Genomic DNA, 25,102 nt, shown 5'->3' with positions numbered 1-25,102 from the left:
ATCCACCTCCTGAGTGATGTCACTTCCGGCCCACAGTGACGTCACTTGAGAGGTTGCAGGTCATAGGGTGAGAAGGCAAGTAAACCCATTGTGGGTAGGGTCAGGAAGGGGGCATAGGAGGGTGCGGGTCGGGTGTTGGGTCTGGGTTGGGTTGCAGGTCTGCCATACTGGACCCGTGTAGTCTCAGTTTATCTTTGTCATTTTAGCTCTAGTAATGAATGTGAGTGACTTTGGTTGTTCTCATGGCATGTTCCACAACAAAACTCATTTTTGAAATAGTTGGTTTTTATTGATCTCTTTAGGGGCAATTTAAAGCAGTGAAATGGGAAGACACACGTGGTGGAACTGTGGGTGTTTGCAGAGAGGGCATCATTGCTGGCATAGTGGCAGAATGCACAGATGGTTCCACTTGTCAAATTGAGGTGTTGTCTGGGGTGGTTGTTGAGATGTTGACCTCAAATTCTTGACTACTCCCTTAGGAAGATTTCCCTAGTATCTTTGTAACAAAGACCAATGAATATCAAAGCTTTGCTACACGTGAACTACACTACCATTGCCAGACTTGAACTGAAGGGGGTCATTATTGATACAGTGATGGTCTCAGTGTATATAAGTTTGCCAAAAGTTTGATGTAGCCTTAGATTATAGTTGAAAGAGCTCCAATCAGTCTAACCTTCCTTTTTTATGTATTAACCTCAATCTCATATCAATCTTTCAAGGGCTTTCCCTTTTTGAAAGAATACCATTTTCCAATAGTTCAAACCGAATCAGATCTTGTATAACCAGATGGACATGCTGCCAAATGAAGATTAAAGGAGAAGGAAAGGCTACATCACAAAATGTTGGCACCCCCCAGTGACTTTATTCGCTTACCTGAAACCCCGGCCGGTGCTCCTGTTGAGAGAAAACTGCACTGGCCAGGGAGTATGTGAGCAAGCGTTCGATCTTTGCCATTATGCAGTAGAGTCAAAAGCTGAGTTTAACAAAAAAAGCTGGCTTTTTTGCTCCACTGCTCATGTGTTGGACGCCAGGATTTTGAAGAATTAAGACAGAAGGAAGAGGAATGCTTTGTCATAGCTACCGTGGGCCGGGGCAGTTCTTTGCCAGGGGTTTCAGGTAAGCCATTACAATTACTGGGTGGAGCCTAATATTTGGCACCCCGCCCCCAGTGATTTAGCCTTTCCTTTTCCTCTTAAGAGAAAATGTATACTCTGCAGTGCCGGCACCTTGTGGCCATGCCAAAGATAATTCATTTGCCAACCGACAGGGTTAAAAAACCACTGCTACTTCTGTGTCTGTGTTTCACAGTTGCCAGCCATGAATTTATGAATTTAATCTATTGCCAGTGTTCAGATTGCTATTGTTCCTTTGTGTGCCCTTTCTTTTCAACTCATATTCATGCTCTTTCTGTATCAACAGCAGTCACATTGTTTTAATATAAAACATAACTTTTCACCTTTCTTCCCTCTCTGTAGCTTGCCCTTCACTTTGGCTTTGAGACTTTTCCCCCCTTTTGCCATTTTGCTCATGCTGCTGCTTTCAAGTCGTCTGCAAATGTGCCAGTGTTTCAGGCTGAACTATGTGCAGTTAAAGACCTATGGAGTTTAATGTGCCGCACAGAGCATAAAACTGCCACGCTGTACTACCAATACTTTAAGATTTAATTCGGTCTGCAGTGCCACCAGGATTTGTTAGAAGTGAAACTTTATATACTTAACTTGGCTCGTTTTTAACACAATAACTAAATACGCAGAGCTTTTTGTGCAACTTCTCTGCTACAATTACTAAACCCTCGCTCATGGTGGATACAGAAACAGTAAGTTATCTGATAACCTTTTGGGTAAAAGCCACCAATTTTATAATTCCATTCCACTGACTGCAACTTTGGTCTTCCATTTTGGGAATAAAGGGCATAGCCAGGTATTGAAAATATTCTGCCCTGGGAATGTTGGTACAACTCTGATATCTATGCTTCTTATTAGCCGAGTTGCTCTAGAGTTGCAATGTATCCACCTCTGAACAGAAGATGTACACTTCAAAGATCTGCTATTGGAAATGGGGATGAGTAGTAATATTTAGCCATCAATACCTTTCAAATAAAAGCAAAGGCAAGTTGTTTTCAAAATATAATATTAATGAGAAGGGAGTAAAAGAATGATGTGATGTTGTAGTGGATATATTGCTTAGCTATAAAGCTTTTTGAAGTTTCCCTTATTTCATGTTTAACTTCAGTATAGTTTAAATCAGTATATAATAAATCTGTTATGGACTGTAGTATGAGGAAGCCCATAGACTGCTAGTAACAAGCTTTTAGGTGAAATAGAAGAGCCTGGCAACCTCGTTTTTCACTGATGCCATTTCAGGGCCCGGACTTTCTGCTACGGGGAAGACAGAGATTCTATACACTTCCAAGGCTGTTACAGAAACCCAGTACAAAAGGGGTCAGGCAGAGGCAATGTCAGAGTCAGGCAAAGGGTTGAGAAAAGGCAGCGAAGATTCAGCGTCATAAAACCAGGCGAAGAAACAAAAACCAACAGAACAATCAAAAGCAAGGCTTAAGGTCCCCATACACGGGCCGATTCTAGCTGATAATATGGGTCCCCTAGACCAATTCGGCAGCTAATCAGCCCATGTATGGGCACTACCGACGGGCCTGAAATCGGCCAGATCTCGATCGGGCATGTTAAAAAATCGGATTGGGGACCACATCAACGAGCCAATGCGGTCCCCGATCCGACTAGATTTTTTAACCTGCCCAATCGAGATCTGGCCAATTTCTTTGCCTATACCCATCGTTATAATTCGATTGTGGGTGGGGGATATCAGGAGAAGATCCACTCGCTTGGCGACATCGCCAAGCGAGTGGATCTTAAGGTGTATGGGCACCTTTAGCAAAGGTCTGGATACACAGAGCCAGCTTGGGCAATGATAACAAGCAAAGTTACGCTATTTGGCGCCAAAGTGACATCAGCATGTCCCCTGACGTCACATCGCTGGGCCAAACGCTACCCACACTTCACTGAAGCAAAAATGCAGTCAGACCTGTCAAATGTATCTATTGGTATACTAATTCAAGAGAAGAATTACTCAACGCACAACATTGCCCAGCTGTCAGGGCCCGCTCGGTCTTTTCCTGGTTGAAGTTGGGACCATGGAGAAAGCAGAGTACTGGCAGGTAACTCCTTGGCACAAACCAGGTATCCAAAGGGTTTAGAGAGAGTCTCTTAGTTAATTTCACAGGATAGCAAAGTCAGGAACCAGAAGACCAGGAAAGAAATTTAGGCACTTACAGAAACGTCTCTCTAGCATGGCTGCCTGTTAAGCAAAGGAGCTTACAGAATCCTTCTGCTAACATTCACAGCCCTTCCCTCCTCTGCTCCTCACTACATTCCTCCACTGGTCTCCCTACATGTTCCTGGTCGTCTCCTCCGCTCCTCTCAGAGCCTCCGTCTTTTTACACCATCCACACCCACTGCGCTCTCTCGTCTTAAACCTTTCTATCTCGCTGCTCCTTCCCTCCGGAACTCTATCCCTGAATCCCTCCGTAGGGAACACTCACCCACTCTCTTTAAGCAAAAACTCAGCTGTTACCTTCTGGAGCACTAAAACATTATTTTGCCCAGTCCTGCGCTTAAGGGCAAATGCCCATACCTGATGCACTCTTACCTTCCAGTTTGTGCCTGTATGTTACCCAACCACTTAGTCTGTAAGCTCTACGGGGCAGGGACCTCCTTCCTACCGTGTCTCATACCACATGGCACTTACTCCCTGTGTATTTATACTTATTTATTGTATTTATTATAACACTTGTCCTCCCTGTGTGTAATTGTGTATTCTGTAACACTGTACAGCGCTGCGTATCCTTGTGGCGCTTTATAAATAAAGTTATACATACATACATACAAAACGTCTTATCCGAGAATTAAACACAGGTGTCTGTAGTCTTTTTATTTTGAGTTTTCATGCCGAACGTGACACGATGACACCACAACACCACGTGGCAAAATTCCAACATAATGTTGGGACCATGGGCATCACCATCTTGGGAGAGAAGCTGAGTGCTCCTAGCACTATGGCATTAGTGGGCAAAGCAAACATTTTCTTGGACCATGAAGGTCATTCAAAGCTTGACTTTATTGCTAAAATTGAATTAAAGCTATGCTCTGCAGTCCATTAGACATGAATTCACAGTGTCCACCACTGCACCAAAAAGATCCTTACATTTTGATGGGGGCTATAGTTCCCCCCACTCAAAATCCTGCATCTGAACCCCGCCACTTGTTGGCAAGTCCAAAGTGAGGACAGAATGTTTCTATTTAAGTCTTGTAAGAACCTTCCCAGTGAATACTAACATCCATCTTAGACTGTTTAAAAACACATTTCCAGAAATTGTAGATGTTGGACTCGAAAGTTTGAATCCGCGATAATCTCTTTGTAGCATCATTTTAGTGGCATTACATCATTTCTTAGAAGCCTGAGGTTTATTTTCTTTGTCAGATTATATTTAAACATTTATAAAACGTGTGGGTTTCGCACAAAGCAAATACAATCCGACGGTTTCTGTTTATGTAGAGTTAAGAGATGTCACTTCATCAAACGGAGCATCGTCGTCGAGTGTTTGAGCATTTCCATTGCAGGAGATCAACTTTCTCTATATCGGCCCTCTTAGGGTCTTTTATAAAGACAGACAAATGGAACCTTTAATCTCGCCGGTGTGTTTTCTTTCTGCTTAATGTACTGAACAGACGTACAATAAAAAAGAATGAATGGTGTCAGGGTAAGACAATCCATTACGCTCCTGCCTATCTGCCGCTCCTTTACTATCTGTTATGCTAAACTGAAGTGAAGTCATCAAACTGTAGCGTTTATATAAAGATTTGTTGGCTGTCGCTTTAGAACTCCTTGGTGTTCAAAAATACATCTTTCCCTTGAGCTTATATCAAAAGTAGGGTTTTATTAACGCTATCGAACTCGTTTTCTGTATAAGAAAATAGCCCCCAGGAATTCATATACGAGGAGAAATCTGTATTAATACAGCCAACTCGGGGAATGGGGGATATCAATAACCCAGAACCTTGTTATGAACTCGGTGTAATATCTTATTGATTGTATCAACTCTGAACTTCTTTTGAACTATGCTGAGTTCAGTGAAACATCTTCATTAGCACAAGCTTAATAGCTGCTGATGGTGGTCAAATTACTCGTCAGCAGAAATGATTTTGGAAACTGAGTGGATGGAGATTGGACAGATTTAAAACCGTTAAATCTGCAGTAAAGGAGAAGGAAAGGTAAAAACTAAGCTTTATCAGAAAGGTCTATGTAAATACAGCCTAAGTACTCACAGAAACGCAGCACTGAGTCCTCTATCAAAAGAAACACAGGATTTCTTATCTCCTTTTTTGTAAACATGTTATTCAGTATCAGACTTCCTCTCTTTTAGGGCTCATTCAGGTTTGGGGCATGAGTCTTCTCAGTTCTCTCCTTCTCCTGCTCCCCCCTCATATAAGAATGCATAAGAACTCACTAACGGCTATAACTGCAGCAGGAAGGTACCAAGATGAAGCTAAAATGGCAGCTGTTATTGGAGGGCTCTTTACTCAGGTATAGTAAGGCTTTCTACAGAATAAATATAGCATTCTAGGTGGCTCTAATGTGGCGAATCTATTGGCAGTAAAATGCCAAAATGACTTTCCCTCTCCTTTAAATTACGCATCATTACCCAACCCCCATTTCTACCTGATCTGAGAACTGGCACTTATATTGTAGTGTCACCCACTGTGACCTACAGCACTTATATTTGCCTATTAGTGTCTGTAAGTTACCCTCCCATATAGATTGTAAGCTCTACGGGGCAGGGACCTCCATCCTCTTGTGTCTTCAACTCTTAACTTATTGCAACTGTATCTTGTATTTATTTGTATTTATTGTTATACTGTGTATTTATCTATTATTATCTTAATAACCCCCTGTTTGTATTAATGTATTCTACTGTACAGCGCTGCGTACATAAGTAGCACTTTATAAAAAAAGATATACATACATTTCCCTCACCACTTGTTCGAAGATGTCAAAATTATCAAGAATATCCCTTGGCCAATCAGAAACCAGTAGTAGCCTTGAGAAGCTGGAAGAGGGAATAAGCGGCTTGCAGAAACCAATAACTGAGCAGATAAGTCTCTATATAGTAGCGAAAAGCGACTGCGAGTCTAAAGGTCCCCATACACAGGCAGGTCCCTTGGACCGATTCGGCAGCTTATCTGCCCGTGTAGGGGCAGAAACGAGGGGCCTGGCCGACCAATATCTGGCCTGAAATTGGCCAGATATCGATCAGCCAGGTTAGAAAATTCAGTCGGATCGGGGACCGCATTGGCTTGTTGATGCGGTCCCCGAACCGACTGCCCCTTGTCGCCAGTATAATTCGATCGTTTGGCCCCAGGGACCTCGCCAAGCGAGTGGATCTCAGCGTATATGGGGACCTTAAGTATTAATGCTCTCTTTGCCTGTTCTCTGTCTGACTGCAAGAGAGGTGGTCACTTACTTGCTGTGTCCCAAATGCATTCCATCAGTTTGGCGAAGAAGCACTTGTGTTTGGTGCTTTGAGAGCAATATGGAACTATGCCGACTGATAATAATGATTGTTAGAAACAAGTTGCAAGCAGGGTGGTGTCTCAGAGCTGGAAGAACACCACTTGGCAAGGCTGGGGAACAGTCGTCTGGGAAAGGCAGGGGAATAAGTTGGAAGCCAGGAAGGGTCAACCAGGTAATCAGTCAAATCCAATAAAGGCGAGAGAATTCACTGACCCAGAGATCTGTACAATTCAAACAAATTCACTGCTACAAACACTGAGAAAAACTACTATAACTGCACAGTGGGGGATGCAACTTCAGGGGTGGAAAATCTGGACCCAAATTTTCTAACTTTTGCCGGAATAACTGAAATCATTTTATGAACTTTATCTTGTAGGTTTATTTATTTTGCCTGTAAATTTACCAGCCGCAATAGAAAGCTCCTTAGCTTCTTACTTCCCCTGTAATATACTAAATGTTAATTCAAGGATAAAATTGTGTATAAATTCAGCAAAACCAGATAAGAATATGACACCATTATCTGACAGGTACCCCTAGCATCTTATGCAGGATGTCTAATAAACTAATATTATCCAATGCTAAATTCCCTGGGCCGATAATGTCTGACCCATATTTAATTCCGCTCCCTATCATGATAAAGAGAAATGAGTAGAACGTTCCCCTGGATTCTGCTCTCCATACGACCGAAGGATTTCTACGCGGTGATACGAGGAGACATTGAAAGCTCATGTTCTTCCAATCAAATACTGATTCCTTTTGCCTTTGCTCCCAGAATTCTAAAGGGCAGCGAAATACAAATATCAGGAAATTTTATGCCGAATGTTAAAGCCAAGCCAAACCCGCTATAAACAACCGTCGCTATAAAACAGTATTTCACGAATCCTAAAAAATTAGTGCCGCAAATATTTTGAGCCTTTTTTATTGGTGCAACAAATCATTATTGGCATTTCTGGATTTTTCTCCCATGCCAAAAAGTAGTTTTTTTGGTTTTTTTTTTCTCCTCCCTTCGTTTTAATGTTTATTTACCATAAAAGTGCCAGACGGTAGTTAATATGCAAGGTGATAACTTTCTCCTGCTTGATTTAATATTTATGAAACATAGAGCTATTAAAGCTTCGACTGGCTTGGCTGCGCGTGTGCGGAATTCTAATGCTCGCTTTCACTTTACTTTTATAGTTTCGGCCCTGGGAGAGTGATCATCAGGCAAGGTCATGTTCCCCAGAATTTCTACCTGATTCTCTCCGGCACGGCCGTGGTCACCAAGGTGTCTCGGAACAAAGAGACGGGCGAGCATTTCTCCAACACGGTGGCTTTTCTCAAAAAAGGCAAATACTTTGGGGTATGAACTTGCATTTAAGTTTATAGGAAGCAAAATATAATTAGGGATGGAGATTCATTTATTCAGCACGGCTTCTATCCTTGATTAATTAAGAACTTTTCAAGTAACAAACAAGGTCGGGTGGGCTAGGAAGCGGGAAGGGAAGAGGGAGGAGGCATTGCAGATTCTTAGTACAACGCAGTTCCAGCGTGGCAATTAATTTAATGGATTATAAAGTTCTACATACTGCATCATAATAGGCTTGCCTCACTTAAAGTGATACTGACACTAAATAACGACTCCTCAAAGTATGAATGTACATAAAAAGTTGCCTATAGGTCATGTTGTTTGATTTTTGCTGAGAGATTTGCTTTTGTAAATAATTGTTACTTGAAGTTCCTAAACCTGACTGTTTGGCCAACCTGACTGTCACTTCTCAGTCTGTCAGTTACAGCTTCTAATGCTAACAGCCTCCTGCTACACAAATATGGCCGCCCCCTTATATGGGAACATGGGGAATCAGACAGGTAATATAAAAGCATTGGGCAAATACTTTTATGGCATAAATGAAGGTCATGCAAAGACAATGTTATGATAGATGTAAAAAAAGGTTTAATTTTTGGTGTCTGTATCTCTTTAATACATATTTTCAACTAGGTACATAGCTAGTGCACACTCACTTCTTTGGGCTGTATACTTGCATAAACAGGAGATTTTGTTCTCTTTGCAATGTGAAAGATACTAGGAACTGAAATTTTGTGCAGTGCCTCCACCTAGTGGACACTGAGGAGCATACCTCAAGGGGATTTCCACTAGAAAAAAATAATTAGCACACACTTTGCAGCAAGGAATAGTTATGGATGACTGATTATCCTGCCCTAAGGAACCTGTGCAGCCTATCCACTCTTGGCACAGTCCCTTTAGGTGCCCAGTCCCAACTTTGGATCCGGATAGACCCCAACCCTTTTTATTCAATCCAGTCCCCCCAGGTAGCGCTACCTGCCCCAGAGTACCTTCCCCTTTAGAAGGGTGGCTGCTCCCATGTAGTGCACTGGGGCATCCAGCCAATCGGGTTTCTCCCCAGTCTGTAACCGGGCTGGATGATGTCACAGACAGAAAAACAGGGGAAAGAGTTCTCTGATCCCCTACACTATCTTTATGCAGGACTACAATCCACGATTTAGCCACTTGTTTAAACCCTACATTTTCCTACCATGTATCTAACCACATCATCTGAACTGTAATATCCCCTCCATTCGCCAGCACCATCACATTTTCCTAAAACAAATAGCAGCTTTCATCCAGCGTCCAAGGGAATCATTTAACCATTAAATAAACCCAATAGGGCTGTTCTGCCCCCAATAAGGGGTAATTATATCTTAGTTGGGATCAAGTACAGGTACTGTTTTATTATTACAGAGAAAAGGGAATCATTTAACCATTAAATAAACCCAATAGGGCTGTTCTGCCCCCAATAAGGGGTAATTATATCTTAGTTGGGATCAAGTACAGGTACTGTTTTATTATTACAGAGAAAAGGGAATCATTTAACCATTAAATAAACCCAATAGGGCTGTTCTGCCCCCAATAAGGGGTAATTATATCTTAGTTGGGATCAAGTACAGGTACTGTTTTATTATTACAGAGAAAAGGGAATCATTTAACCATTAAATAAACCCAATAGGGCTGTTCTGCCCCAATAAGGGGTAATTATATCTTAGTTGGGATCAAGTACAGGTACTGTTTTATTATTACAGAGAAAAGGGAATCATTTAACCATTAAATAAACCCAATAGGGCTGTTCTGCCCCCAATAAGGGGTAATTATATCTTAGTTGGGATCAAGTACAGGTACTGTTTATTATTACAGAGAAAAGGGAATCATTTAACCATGAAATAAACCCAATAGGGCTGTTCTGCCCCCAATAAGGGGTAATTATATCTTAGTTGGGATCAAGTACAGGTACTGTTTTATTATTACAGAGAAAAGGGAATCATTTAACCATTAAATAAACCCAATAGGGCTGTTCTGCCCCCAATAAGGGGTAATTATATCTTAGTTGGGATCAAGTACAGGTACTGTTTTATTATTACAGAGAAAAAGTAAATCATTTATAAAAAATTAGAATTATTTGCTTATTATGGAGTCTATGGGAGATGGCCTTTGCGTAATTCAGAACTTTCTGAAGAACTGGTTTCCGGATAAGTGATCCCATACCTGTATATAAAAAATATAGACAATATGATATTAGATAAGAAATATATATAAGACCTGCAACTTGGTCTGTGACCTGTAGACCCGCATCCAAAAATCCTACCTGTAGATTTAACCCCTTTTTTTTTTTTTTTTACGGGTAACCCACAGGTACCCGACCCGCTGCAGGACTCAACTACAGATGGACTCACAAGAACTTTCCATTCAATATCTTCTAAAACTATCTGCTAGAATGCCTCAGGTCTAGTGAAACTCTGCATTTCGCCATTGGCAGAATTTTAGGATACTGTCAATGTATTGACTACAGTTTGTGATCCATGTAATGCTACGTTCGAGATGGGTAAATAAAGTACTGTATATACTCGAGTATAAGCCTAGTTTTTCAGCACCCAAAATGTGCTTATACTCGAGTCGGGTGCCATGGGTCCCTCTAGACTAGAACCCTCTGTCCTTTGTGTGCAAATTAGGCCCCCCACAACCACACCCTCCAGTGCCCTGGCCTAGGCTCCTACTAGCAATACTTATTCCCCCTTACATCTCCTCAGGGACCGGGTCTGCTGCCAGTTTGCCAATGTGCAATGAGCGTGGGGTAGTACTCATATTGTTTTTGTTGACCCTCTTCTCCGCTTACAGAGCTAGTTTACTGTTTTTCTTTGAAATAAATATTGAAAAACATATACCCCACTGATGCCTCAATTTATGTAATTTTATTGGTATTTATTTTGATTATTAAAACTTAGCAGTAGCGGTTGCATTTCCCACCCTAGGCTTATACTCGAGTCAATAAGTTTTTCCAGTTTTCTTAGGTAAAATTAGGTACCTCGGCTTATATTCGGATCGGCTTATACTCGAGTATATACGGTATTTTATTTTCTTGGTTTACTTTCTAAGCACTTGGAAGTTATTTTGGTACATAGATATAAAGATCTAAGTCTTGTAACCCAGAGCAACCAATCATCCATTAGCTTTGGCCGTTACAGTAATGAAAGCAAGCGTCGGGCCGGTTGTCATGCTTTTAGTGGACCAGGATGAGATATTTTTATGCACTGCAGCTCGGTCTATGGGACTCAGCCCGAGTACATGTAGATTTCTTACTGCACTTTCCGAGACTTCACATCTTTATTTAATCATGTGCATCTCAAGGCAAGGGTGTGAGACTGCAAGTGACATTAATCGTTTGACAGCCTTTCCGCAGACCGTCTCCTTAATTTGAAATGTGCCAAGCAGAATCAAACCTGAACAGCCTAAAAAATGGGCAGAGATAAAAAAAGCTCCAATAATGACATTAGTACAACCTTGCAAACCTTATTTGTGTCAATCCCCAGCCGGCAGTATTCCCTTCATTAAGATGTGGGGGAGCTGGGAAAATTCAGCAGAAAAGGAACAGGTTAAAGGGGAACTTAACACTTATCACAGTTAAATAGAAAAGTAAGGAAATAAAAAAAAAAAATGAAAGAAGCAAAAATAAATACTCTAGCAGGGTTATAGATGCATTTGCTTTTTTGTTCAATAATTCCACTAATAAATCTACTATTGCACTTGGAATTCTCTATAGGGTTTGCTAATCCTTATGGTTAAACAGCACTGACTTTTTTTTATCCTGTTTTTTAAGAGAATGCATAATTTTATTGTATCTTTGTACAGGCTATGAGCAAACTCTGGGGCCTGTTCCTGCTGAATTGTGCTTAGTACAGGGGAATCCCTATGTGCCATAGTTTTATGGTATCTCTCTGTACAGGCTATGAGCAAACTTAGGGGGCTGTTCCTGCTGAATTGTGCTTAGTATAGGGGAATCCTTATGCTGCCATAGTTTTATGGTATCTCTCTGTACAGGCTATGAGCAAACTTAGGGGGCTGTTCCTGCTGAATTGTGCTTAGTACAAGGGAATCCCTATGCTGCCATAGTTTTATGGTATCTCTCTGTACAGGCTATGAGCAAACTTAGGGGGCTGTTCCTGCTGAATTGTGCTTAGTACAGGGGAATCCCTATGTGCCATAGTTTTATGGTATCTCTCTGTACAGGCTATGAGCAAACTTAGGGGGCTGTTCCTGCTGAATTGTGCTTAGTACAGGGGAATCCCTATGTGCCATAGTTTTATGGTATCTCTCTGTACAGGCTATGAGCAAACTCTGGGGGCTGTTCCTGCTGAATTGTGCTTAGTACAGGGGAAATTTTTGTTTATTGAATTCTTGCATCCTAATACAATAAATCTAAATAAATAACAAACAAATAAGCAAAGCAAAAAAATATTTACATACAAAGGATAAACAAAACCAACTTATTCATATAATTCTGCTTCCTCTGTGGGCAACTGCACAAATTTTGATGTACAAAGTTGCACCTGAGATATTCACAAACCTGCTCCATTTTCAGCTTACGATTTTTACCCCAATGAGCGGCTCAGCCTGGCTGGGGGCCACTCTACTATAAACAACTATATACACAAAACATGGCTCTGACTCCAGGAAGACAAAAGATTGGGCTACTCACCTAAAACCGTATGAAGCCCCATCAGAAAAATACGACGAAGGCAAAAATCTAAGGGGGGTGAAAAGTATTAGCCCATCACCAAAGAGACATCAGAATTAGCAAGAGACTCACGGTGGGTCAAACTGAATGCCCCTCCACAGACCCTTCCACCTTGCTTCATCCATCCTTTGTCTCTCCAAAGAGCGTATCTTCCCGAGCTCACCCAGTACCATATCCACCACCACTGGACAGGGGAGGACTTCCCGCCTGAGAGAAACCTTGCACCGTGTGTTCCAGGTGTAAAAGCGGACAACAGAGCTGACTAAGAAAAGAGTGCCCAAATCATACCCCCTGTGTCGCTTGAATGCCCCATAGGCCCACTCCTGGTAATTACAACCAGAGAGGCAAGGAATGCCCAAGGCAGCAGAGACTTGTTTGTAAACATCTATGTTAAAGGGGCACTGAAGCAAGAAGTGGTCCATTGTTTCCACTTCCCCAGAGCATTCCTCTCGTGGGCAGTCACGGTCATCAGTGCGTCTGTACTTCAGATTCCCATTAACATAGAGCTTCCCGTGGAAGGAGCGCCAGACGACATCCCTGAGCTTCGGGGGAACCCTTGGGGAATTGACTAAAGAAAGCCCTGATCTCAACACCTCGTCTGGACAGTCTTTCAGGGCCAGTGATGCATGAAAGTAGGAACCCAAGACTCTCCTATCGATGTCCCTTCTTGGAGAAGCCCTGATCTCCCCAACAGACACACCACCGCCTCATCACCTTCAGACTCACGGCAACATAAGGCGGGAGAGGGGCATGAGGAGCACGCACGCTCTTTACCAAGCCGCCTCTCATCCAACACTCAAGAAAAGGAAGGGCCCAAACTCTGAAGATCTCCACCCACAAAGGAGGCTTCTCCAAGAGGAGGTTGTTATAGTTGTATTTAATAAAGGTGTTCACGAAGAACACAACGGGGTTCACCATACCGAGACCCCCCCTCCTTCCTTTGTAGGTAGGTAATATTCCTTTTGATGAGGTTTGTCTTATTCCCCCATAACAGTTGGAAGAAGAGACCTTTGATCTTAACGTAGAAAGCTTCTGGCAAAAGGCACACATGGCTGAGATACAAAAAGATTGGAATCAGGTAGGTTTTGATAAGATCCACCCTTTCTCTGAGGGTAAATTTCAACCCTTTCCACCGGTTCACCAGAACAGATGCGGTTTCCAACTTGCCCTCCCAAATTTGCTTGGCATAATCGCCCTGGCCAAATTCGATACCAAGAATTTTAATTTTGGGCTGGGCCACTGGGAAGACATCCGGAAGATCGAAGGCAGGATCTCCCTTCCCCATCCAGAAAGTTTCACACTTATTCTGATTAATCAAGGACCCAGAGGCCCTTGAGTAGTCCCTTAGCACCCGTGCCACAGTCTCTGCCTCCTCCCCACTGGACACGACTACTGTGACATCGTCTGCATAAGCGGAGACCTTCAGGGCCCTCCCGGGAGACAGAGGAACCCCTGCTAATGCATCGCACTCTATCCGCCTTATGAGGGGATCAATGGCAAATACATAAAGCAAAGGACAGCCCTGTCGGACCCCAGAAGAAACCCCAAAGCTCTCCCCGGACCAACCATTCACAAGTGGGAATCTCTCGGCCCCTTTATACAAAATCTTTAGCCAATTAACAAATTTACCCGGAAGACCGTACCTGTCAAGGAGCAACCAGAGATACTCGTGGTTTACCCTATCGAAAGCCTTTGACTGATCCAAAGTCAGCAGATACTTACCCCACTCGCAGATCCTGCACCGCTCTAGGACCTCCCGGATGCCAAGGACAGCGGAAAAGGTGCTGCGGCCCTTCACTGTGCAGTGCTGAGAGGGGGAAAGAAGCCTTTCTGCAAAAGGAAAAAGGCGGTTGAACATGACCTTTGCCAGAATCTTTCGGTCTGTATTGAGAAGAGCGATGGGGCGCCAGTTCTCAACCTTAGACTGGTCCAAACCCTTGGAGAGGAGAATAAGAGCTGAGTGTCTCATAGAGGGAGGGAGTAGGCCCTCTTCCAGGGTGCTATTGAATACCTCTGTGAGACGAGGGGCCAGGACATCAACAAACTGTTTATAAAATTCGGCTGTTAAACCGTCAGGCCCTGGAGACTTTTTGAGGCCTAAGCCTTCAATTGCCTTCCTGACCTCCTCAACTCCAATCTCACACTCCAATTCATCAAAAGAAATATTCTCATCTTGCAGAATAGGGGTCTCTTCCAGAAAGGAAGACATATTGGCCCGGGAGAGCCCCTGCCCCTTCAGGAGTTCAGCATAGTAGTTCTTAACAACTCTGAGAATACCAGGGACCGAAGTCTCTAGTACCCCAGCCTCGTTTTGCAAGCCGTGTATGGACTTGCGGGAAAACACTTCCCGGCAGTTTTGGTAAGGGTCGGGCGAGTGGTGCTTCCCGTAGTCCCTCTCCAAAACCAGGGAAGAGTACCTGTCATACTGATACTCCTTCATGAGGGCACGGACCCTGGCAACTTCCCCACCTTGGGCCCCATCAGACACCAGTCTGTCTAACTTTCTCCTGAGAGATTGGTAGGCACGATCTTTATCAATTTGTATCTTGTTTGCTAGGCCTCGAAAGAGTCCTGCTGCCCTCTTTTCGACCATCTCCCACCACTCCGCCTTAGTGTTGCACAGATCTAATAAGGATTCCTGAGCCTGAAAGAACTCCCTGAAGGACTGATTTACACACTCCTCCCCCAGGAGGGCCGAATTCAGGCGCCAAAGACCCCTTCCCCTCTGAGGGGATTCTGAAACATTCAAGGACACACTCACCATACAGTGATCGGAGAACTCCACGGCTGTCACCTCAGGAGGAGACACTATGAAGTCCTGTTTAACAAAAAACCTGTCTATCCTACTTCTACATGTTCCTCTATAAAAAGTGAAACCCGTGCGGTCAGGGAAGTGGCGAATGTGCACATCCTCTAGGCCGGCCTGACTAACTATGCTATTCAGGTAAATGCTATCGTAGCCCAGCCGACCTGCGGCACCTCCCCTATCCATAGGCCTAGTCACGGTGTTAAAGTCACCGCCAAAAATTATCGGCCGGGCTGTAAAAAGAAAGCTTAATCCTGCTAAACAGGTCCCTCCTTGCCTTTAGGGTCTGAGGACCGTACACATTAATAAGGCGAAGATTCTGCCCATTCAGCAGGACGTCTAAGACCATACATCTGCCCATCTCTACCTCAATCACCCGTTTGACTGTTACCTTACTGGTTTTAAAAAGGACCGCCACTCCGCTGTACGTCTCGGCCGCAAGAGACCAGTAGGAAGGACCGTGCACCCGTTCCTTCTTGGCCCTATGGAGCACCTGAAGATTGCATAATCTGGTCTCTTGCAAAAATAAAATGTCTGCCTCAACTCGGGAGAGAAAAAAGAAGGCCGTGTTCCTTGCGCCTTCAGACTTAACGCTCGCGACATTAATGGTCACGACGCGAATTGGAGGGGGAACAGCCATTTACAGGGTGATTAAGATGAGGAGGTTTCCACCCTCCTTTTTACCTTCCTATCATCATCAGAGCATTCCCTCTTTGCAGAGAGACCAGATGGAAGCTTTTCAGCTTCAGCCGGACTTATGTCCTCAAATTCCGAAGAGGAAGAGTTGGTGTTATCAGACCGTGCCAGCTCCCTGTTTAGCTCCTCCTCCTCCTCCAACTCTGCCCTCTCCCCCCAAGATAAAGGAGCAAATCTATTTAAGGATAAAGGAAAGGGATCAGCCCCCTCCTTTGCATGGGCACCCTCTGCCCTTTCCTCTTTCTTCCTGTGATTCCCCCCACTCGAGTTGGTAGCCTTTTGTTTGGCCAAGGTAGCTTTCTGGGGTTCGCCTACTTTAACCCAATCCCCCAATGTGTTGTTAGCCGCACTAGGCCGCTCAGAAGGGGGGGTCTCCTGAACTACCCTTTGGGACATTAGTGACTGTCCACTAGGTTGTCCTCTCCCTCTCCCCCTTCCCCGTGTTGCCCTAACGGATGTGGAGGACTGCGGGGCCTGGGAAGACTGCGGGGCCCGGGAAGACTGCGGGGCCCGGGAAGACTGCGGGGCCCGGGAAGACTGCGGGGCCCGGGAAGACTGTGGGGCCCGGGAAGGCTGGGGGCCCTGGGGAGGCTGGGGGCCATGGGAAGGCTGAGATGAATTATGGGGGATGAACGGGGGGTCAGGATCAGGCACAGGCTGAGTTTCCCCAACCACCTGACCCTGTGTGGCCTCGGACTCCAGCACCCCCATTTCCTTGCGGTATTCCTCATCAATGCTTTGCCACGACATAGGACAGGAACCGTACGCATGGCCGAGCTCTCCACACAAGTTGCACCGGATACTTTTGGGACAGTGCTTTGCCACATGACCTACCCCAAGGCACATGGCGCATTTCAGTACATCGCAACTAATACTGAAATGCCTGGTGGAGCCGCACTTCCAACATTCCCTGGGCTGCCCGGGATAAAAGCAGCAGACTAAATCCCGGCCAATGTATGCGGAGCTGGGGATGTGCTGGGTGACATTGCCTACTGTGCGTAGGCGCACCTTAGCCTGCCAGCCCTCCGTCCATATCCCCCTGTACCCAAAGTCCCTCTCCAGCTCCCCTATCACATCCCCATACCTTCTCAGCCAGATCTTTAGGTCTGCGGGGGGGATGGACTCGTTCTCTATGAGAATGGTGACCTTGCAGACCCCAGGCCTAGACACGGGCACTGCCCGAAACCCCTCCCACATCCCTGTGGCATCCCTAAACTTTTCCCAGAATTCGTCCAACTCCTGGGGCCTCATGAAGCTGATGGTATAATCTTTGAACACTTTGTTATGCACAAAACAATAAATATCATTTGCAGTGAAGCCCATATCACAGATCTTATCAACAACATTATTTCCCTCAGGCAAGGGACCCTCCCCCTCCCACTGCAACCGCACCACATTCCTGCGCCTCCCCGAGTCTGCGGGGTAGATCCTCCCACGTCGGGGGTAATTCCCCACTGCAGGTTTGTCACCCACACGCGCCCCACTCACTGCCACCTTTGCCACATTCACACTGCCAGGCCCTTTAGCCTTGCCACGGACAACATTAGCAAAGCTTTGGCCACTCACACCCGCCACCTCATTCGCTGCACTCACACCCGCCGCTGTGGCATTAACTGCACCAGTTGGGTCATTCACCCCTGCACCCACAGCACTCATATCTGCACCCACAGCACTCATATCTGCACCCACAGCTCTCATACCTGCACCCACAGCACTCATACCTGCACCCACAGCTCTTGTACCCACAGCACTCATACCTGCACCCACAGCACTCATACCTGCACCCACAGCACTCATACCTGCACCCACAGCTCTTGTACCAGCACCCACAGCTCTTGTACCAGCACCCACAGCTCTTGTACCCACAGCACTCGTACCTGCACCCACAGTTCTTGTACCTGCACCCACAGCACTCGTTCCTGCACCCACAGCACTTGTACCCACAGCACTCGTACCTGCACCCACAACACTTGTATCTGCACCCACATTCACCTCTTGCACAACAGCATTTGACCCTTGCACAGTTGGACCCGAGCCCCCCAACACTTTCCCCCCACACATACACCCACAGAATTCACATTCCCAGTGCACTCACCAGCCTCAGGCAGTCGCTCACCGATCCCCTCACTGCAGTCACGCCCACGCACACTTGCACCATTGGAAATGGCAGCAGTTGGAATTGCTGAACTACAAGAGTCCGCTGCAGAGTCTTTTGCAGCCGCCTTCTTCCTGCCAGATTTAGGAGCAGGCTTGGTCTTCTTCTTCTTGTTTCCCTTTCGCTGTTCCTCCTGCTGCTCAGCGACTGCAGCTTTGCTTTTATGGTTCCGCTCCGAGTTGTTTCCTTCACTTCTGGCTTTTTCCTGCTCTGAGAGAGACACAGTAGTGGATGTAGTGGCCTCTGGCTGCTGTGAGATGTCACCCTCAGGGCCCGCTTGTTGTTCTGCACCGATGTTTGCAGCAGTGTGGCAAACTGACTCCCTTTCAGCCATGTTCTGCGCCGGCTGCCCTGCATTCCTCCCAGATGGCAGATTCTCACTTTCCCTGCTGCAGCCACATTGGCATTTGCTTTTTGTGCCCAACTGGCCAACGCAGCAGGGGCTGACTGCACCCCAACATCCTCAGCTGACTGAGGGGCAGCCTGGGAGACACCCATAGACATAGGCTGATTTTGGGGTGAGGGCAGGACAGGGAAATCAGATTCTGTGTAGACAAAGCTACTTGCTTCCAGCTGCTGTTTCTTTTCCTTTGCTTTCACCTTTTCCTTGGGGTCAATATCTTCAATTTCATCAGTAGAAAAGACCATTTTTTGCGGCCTCAGGGAGCAAGGAGACTCCACCTGCCTGATCTCCCTTAGGAGGCCCGGTGTACCTGAGGGGGTACCAGTGGGGGTACCAGTAGGAGTGCCAGTGGGGGTTCCAGGGCTCTTTGGAGCTGGCCGGTTTGGCTGGAGGGCCCCAGAGCTTTCAGGCTCCTCATCGCTGGACACCTCAGTAATGGCTCTGCTTCTCAGCGATGCCCTGTATTTCTCTTCCTGGCACCTCTGCTCCATCTCCCGGAACCGCTCGGCATTATCAAACGATTCCTTTACCGCGCCGATTCCCTTGCCAAGGAAGTCCAGCTCCCGCTCCAGAGTGCGCTGCTTGTCGCACAGGGCAGCAATCTCTACCTTCTTGCGGGGCCGGGCCAGGCTGTAGGCCTTAGCGCACTCATACCTCTTGGTCTTTATTAGAGATTTCAGAGCTGCAAGCTCAGCCCTTTTCTCCTTAAACTTCAGAATTCCTTTAGCCAGATTTTCCTGGAATCCCGGTTCATGCGGCAGCATATCAGGGTCAAACCCCGCAACTTGCACTGGGGACTCCGCTTGGGGCCCCTCAGAAACATCACCTTCTGCAGAAGCACCCCGAGGCCTAGGTGACTCAGATGAGGCCTGGGGCTTTCCTGGATCAGCATCCTTGGGCGCACCACACCCTCCAGGGCTGCAATTGCTCATGATTGAGCTCAACGAGCACCACACAACCTGCGATCAGCACCCAGAAGCACACACGGTCAGGTGAGCACTAGTGGGCGGTTCCTGCTGAATTGTGCTTAGTACAGGGGAATCCCTATGCTGCCATAGTTTTATGGTATCTCTCTGTACAGGCTATGAGCAAACTCTGGGGGCTGTTCCTGCTGAATTGTGCTTAGTACAGGGGAATCCCTATGCTGCCATAGTTTTACGGTATCTCTCTGTAAAGGCTATGAGCAAACTTAGGGGGCTGTTCCTGCTGAATTGTGCTTAGTACAGGGGAAATTTTTCTTTATTGAATTCTTGCATCCTAATACAATAAATCTAAATAAATAACATAGCAAATAAGCAAAGCAAAATATTTTTTACATACAAATGATATAAACATAACCAGCTTATTCATATAAGTGTCATAATTCTGCTTCCTCCGTGGGCAACTGTACAAATTTGTGATGTACAAAGTTGCACCTCAGATACACAAACCTGCTCCATTTGCAACTTACAATTTTTACCTCAATGAGCGGCTCAGCCTGACTGGGTGCCACTCTAACTAAACACAAATCATAGCTCTGACTCCAGGAAGACAAAAGATTGGGCTACTCACCTAAAAGCCCCATCAGAAAAATACAAAGAAGGCAAAAATCTAAGGGGGGATGAAAAGTATTAGCCCATCACCAAAGAGACATCAGAATTAGCAAGAGACTCACGGTGGGTCAAACTGAATGCCCCTCCACAGACCCTTCCACCTTTCTCCATCCATCCTTTGTCTCTCCAAAGAGCGTATCTTCCCGAGCTCACCCAGTACCATATGCACCACCACTGGACAGGGGAGGACTTCACGCCTGACTCAGACTCACGGCAACATAAGGCGGGAGAGGGGCATGAGGAGCACGCACGCTCTTTACCAAGCCGCCTCTCATCCAACACTCAAGAAAAGGAAGGGCCCAAACTCTGAAGATCTCCACCCACAAAGGAGGCTTCTCCAACAGGAGGTTGTTATAGTTGTACTTAATAAAGGTGTTCACGAAGAACACAACGGGGTTCACCATACCGAGACCCCCCTCCTTCCTTTGTAGGTAAGTAATATTCCTTTTGATGAGGTTTGTCTTATTCCCCCATAACAGTTGGAAGAAGAGACCTTTGGTCTTAACGTAGAAAGCTTCTGGCAAAAGGCACACATGGCTGAGATACAAAAAGATTGGAATCAGGTAGGTTTTGATAAGATCCACCCTTTCTCTGAGGGTAAATTTCAACCCTTTCCACCAGTTCACCAGAACAGATGCGGTTTCCAACTTGCCCTCCCAAATTTGCTTGGGCTGGGCCACTGGGAAGACATCCGGAAGATCAAAGGCAGGATCTCATACATACTCAGACATACTGGCCCGGGAGAGCCCCTGCCTCTTCAGGAGTTCAGCATAGTAGTTCTTAACAACTCTGAGAATACCAGGGACCGAAGTCTCTAGTACCCCAGCCTCGTTTTGCAAGCCGTGTATGGACTTGCGGGAAAACACTTCCCGGCAGTTTTGGTAAGGGTCGGGCGAGTGGTGCTTCCCGTAGTCCCTCTCCAAAACCAGGGAAGAGTACCTGTCATACTGATACTCCTTCATGAGGGCATGGACCCTGGCAACTTTCCCACCTTGGGCCCCATCAGACACCAGTCTGTCTAACTTTCTCCTGAGAGATTGGTAGGCACGATCTTTATCAATTTGTATCTTGTTTGCTAGGCCTCGAAAGAGTCCTGCTGCCCTCTTTTTGACCATCTCCCACCACTCCGCCTTAGTGTTGCACAGATCTAATAAGGATTCCTGAGCCTGAAGGACTGATTTACACACTCCTCCCCCAGGAGGGTCGAATTCAGGCGCCAAAGACCCCTTCCCCTCTGAGGGGATTCTGAAACATTCAAGGACACACTCACCATACAGTGATCGGAGAACTCCACGGCTGTCACCTCAGGAGGAGACACTATGAAGTCCTGTTTAACAAAAAACCTGTCTATCCTACTTCTACATGTTCCTCTATAAAAAGTGAAACCCGTGCGGTCAGGGAAGTGGCGAATGTGCACATCCTCTAGGCCGGCCTGACTAACTATGCTATTCAGGTAAATGCTATCGTAGCCCAGCCGACCTGCGGCACCTCCCCTATCCATAGGCCTAGTCACGGTGTTAAAGTCACCGCCAAAAATTATCGGCCGGGCTGTAAAAAGAAAGCTTAATCCTGCTAAACAGGTCCCTCCTCGCCTTTAGGGTCTGAGGACCGTACACATTAATAAGGCGAAGATTCTGCCCATTCAGCAGGACGTCTAAGACCATACATCTGCCCATCTCTACCTCAATCACCCGTTTGACTTACCTTACTGGTCTTAAAAAGGACCGCCACTCCGCTGTACGTCTCGGCCGCAAGAGACCAGTAGGAAGGACCGTGCACCCGTTCCTTCTTGGCCCTATGGAGCACCTGAAGATTGCATAATCTGGTCTCTTGCAAAAATAAAATGTCTGCCTCAACTCGGGAGAGAAAAAAGAAGGCCGTGTTCCTTGCGCCTTCAGACTTAACGCTCGCGACATTAATGGTCACGACGCGAATTGGAGGGGGAACAGCCATTTACAGGGTGATTAAGATGAGGAGGTTTCCACCCTCCTTTTTACCTTCCTATCATCATCAGAGCATTCCCTCTTTGCAGAGAGACCGGATGGAAGCTTCTCAGCTTCACTAGGACTCTATTTACAGATAAAGGAAAGGGATCAGCCCCCTCCTTTGCATGGACACATGAAGGGGCACCATCTGCCCTTTCCTCTTTCTTCCTATGATTCTCCCCACTCGTGTTGGTAGCCTTCTGTTTGGCTAAGGTAGCTTTCTGGGGTTCGCCCACCTTAACCCAATCCCCCAATGTGTTTTTAGCCACACTAGGCCGCTCACTAGGTTGTCCTCTCCCCCTTCCCCGAGCTGCCCTAACGGATGTGGAAGACTGCGGGGCCCGGGAAGGCTGGGGGCCCTGGGGAGGCTCTGGGGCCTGATGAGGTTGGGGACCCTGGGAAGGCTGAGATGAATTATGGGGGATGAACGGGTCAGGATCAGGCACAGGCTGAGTTTCCCCAACCACCTGACCCTGTGTGGCCTCAGACTCAAGCACCCCCATTTCCTTGCGGCATTCCTCATCAATGCTTTGCCACGACATAGGACAGGAACCGTACGCATGGCCGAGCTCTCCGCACAAGTTGCACCGGATACTTTTGGGACAGTGCTTTGCCACATGACCTACCCCAAGGCACATGGCGCATTTCAGTACATCGCAACTAATACTGAAATGCCTGGTGGAGCCGCACTTCCAACATTCCCTGGGCTGCCCGGGATAAAAGCAGCAGACTAAATCCCGGCCAATGTATGCGGAGCTGGGGATGTGCTGGGTGACATTGCCTACAGTGCGTAGGCGCACCTTAGCCTGCCAGCCCCCCGTCCATATCCCCCTGTACCCAAAGTCCCTCTCCAGCTCCCCTATCACATCCCCATACCTTCTGAGCCAGATCTTTAGGTCTGCGGGGGGGATGGACTCATTCTCTATGAGAATGGTGACCTTGCAGACCCCAGGCCTAGACACGGGCACTGCCCGAAACCCCTCCCACATCCCTGTAGCATCCCTAAACTTATCCCAGAACTCGTCCAACTCCTGGGGCCTCATGAAGCTGATGGTATAATCTTTGAACACTTTGTTATGCACAAAACAATAAATATCATTTGCAGTGAAGCCCATATCACAGATCTTATCAACAACATTATTTCCCTCAGGCAAGGGACCCTCCCCCTCCCACTGCAACCGCACCACATTCCTGCGCCTCCCCGAGTCTGTGGGGTAGATCCTCCCACGTCGGGGGTAATTCCCCACTGCAGGTTTGTCACCCACACGCGCCCCACTCACTGCCACCTTCGCCACATTCACACTGCCAGGCACTTTAGCCTTGCCACGGACAACATTATCAAAGCTTTGGCCACTCACACCCGCCGCTGTGACATTTACTGCACCAGTCAGATCATTCACCCCTGCACCCACAGCACTCATACCTGCACCCACAGCACTCATACCTGCACCCACAGCACTTGTACCTGCACTCACAGCTCTTGTACCTGTACCCACACCCACAGCACTCGTACCCACACCCACATTCACCTCTTGCACAGCATTTGACCCTTGCACTGTTGGACCTGAGCCCCCCAACACTTTCCCCCCACACAAATTTACACCCACAGAATTCACGTTCTCAGTGCACTAACCAGCCTCAGGCAGTCGCTCACCGATCCCCTCACTGCAGTCACGCCCACGCACACTTGCACCATTGGAAATGGCAGCAGTTGGAATTGCTGAACTACAAGAGTCCACTGCAGAGTCTTTTGCAGCCGCCTTCTTCCTGCCAGATTTAGGAGCAGGCTTGTTCTTCTTCTTCTTGTTTCCCTTTCGCTGTTCCTCCTGCTTCTCAGCGACTGCAGCTTTGCCTTTATGGTTCTGCTCCGAGTTGTTTCCTTCACTTCTGGCTTTTTCCTGCTCTGAGAGAGACACAGTAGTGGATGCCAAGGCTTCTGGCTGCTGTGAGATGTCACCATGAGGGCCCGCTTGTTGTTCTGCACCGATGTTTGCAGCAGTGTGGCAAACTGACTCCCTTTCAGCCATGTTCTGCGCTGGCTGCCCTGCAGCCACATTGGCATTTGCTTTTTGTGCCCAACTGGCCAACGCAGCAGGGGCTGACTGCACCCCAACATCCTCAGCTGACTGAGGGGCAGCCTGGGAGACACCCATAGACATAGGCTGATTTTGGGGTGAGGGCAGGACAGGGAAATCAGACTCTGCGTAGACAAAGCCATTTACTTCCAGCTGCTGTTTCTTTTTCTCTGCTTTCACCTTTTCCTTGGGATCAATATCTTCAATTTCTTCCAAAGAAAAGACCATTTTTTGATTTTTTGCGGCCTCAGGGAGCAAGGAGACTCCGCCTGCCTGATCTCCCTTAGGAGGCCCGGTGTACCTGAGGGGGTACCAGTGGGGGTACCAGTAGGAGTGCCAGTGGGGGTTCCAGGGCTCTTTGGAGCTGGCCGGTTTGGCTGGAGGGCCCCAGAGCTTTCAGGCTCCTCATCGCTGGACACCTCAGTAATGGCTCTGCTTCTCAGCGATGCCCTGTATTTTTCCTCCTGGCGCCTCTGCTCCATCTCGCGGAACCGCTCGGCATTATCAAACGATTCCTTTACCGCGCCGATTCCCTTGCCAAGGAAGTCCAGCTCCCGCTCCAGAGTGCGCTGCTTGTCACACAGGGCAGCAATCTCTACCTTCTTGCGGGGCCGGGCCAGGCTGTAGGCCTTAGCGCACTCGTACCTCTTGGTCTTAATGACGGATTTCAAAGTCGCAAGCTCAGCCCTTTTCTCCTTAAACTTCAGTATTCCCTTGGCCAGATTTTCCTGGAATCCCGG

The 25,102-nt window shown here is 46.8% G+C and overlaps 1 protein-coding gene across 1 annotated transcript in view; it reads left to right on the top strand.

Annotated features, from left to right (window-relative positions):
- The window catches only part of LOC116408912 (cyclic nucleotide-binding domain-containing protein 2-like), a 185,572-nt gene that overhangs the window by 69,433 nt on the left and 91,037 nt on the right, over positions 1–25,102 (top strand). The window contains exon 7 of the mRNA XM_031897345.1: positions 7,765–7,927. Within this exon, the coding sequence (XP_031753205.1) occupies positions 7,765–7,927 (163 nt within the window). The remainder of the gene's footprint in view (positions 1–7,764; positions 7,928–25,102) is intronic.

The sequence above is a fragment of the Xenopus tropicalis genome, chromosome 2, assembly GCF_000004195.4.
Source record: "Xenopus tropicalis strain Nigerian chromosome 2, UCB_Xtro_10.0, whole genome shotgun sequence".
Classification (NCBI taxonomy): Eukaryota; Metazoa; Chordata; class Amphibia; order Anura; family Pipidae; genus Xenopus; species Xenopus tropicalis.
The sequence above is the reverse complement of the archived record's forward strand: the minus strand, read 5'-3'. Positions and strand labels throughout refer to the sequence as shown.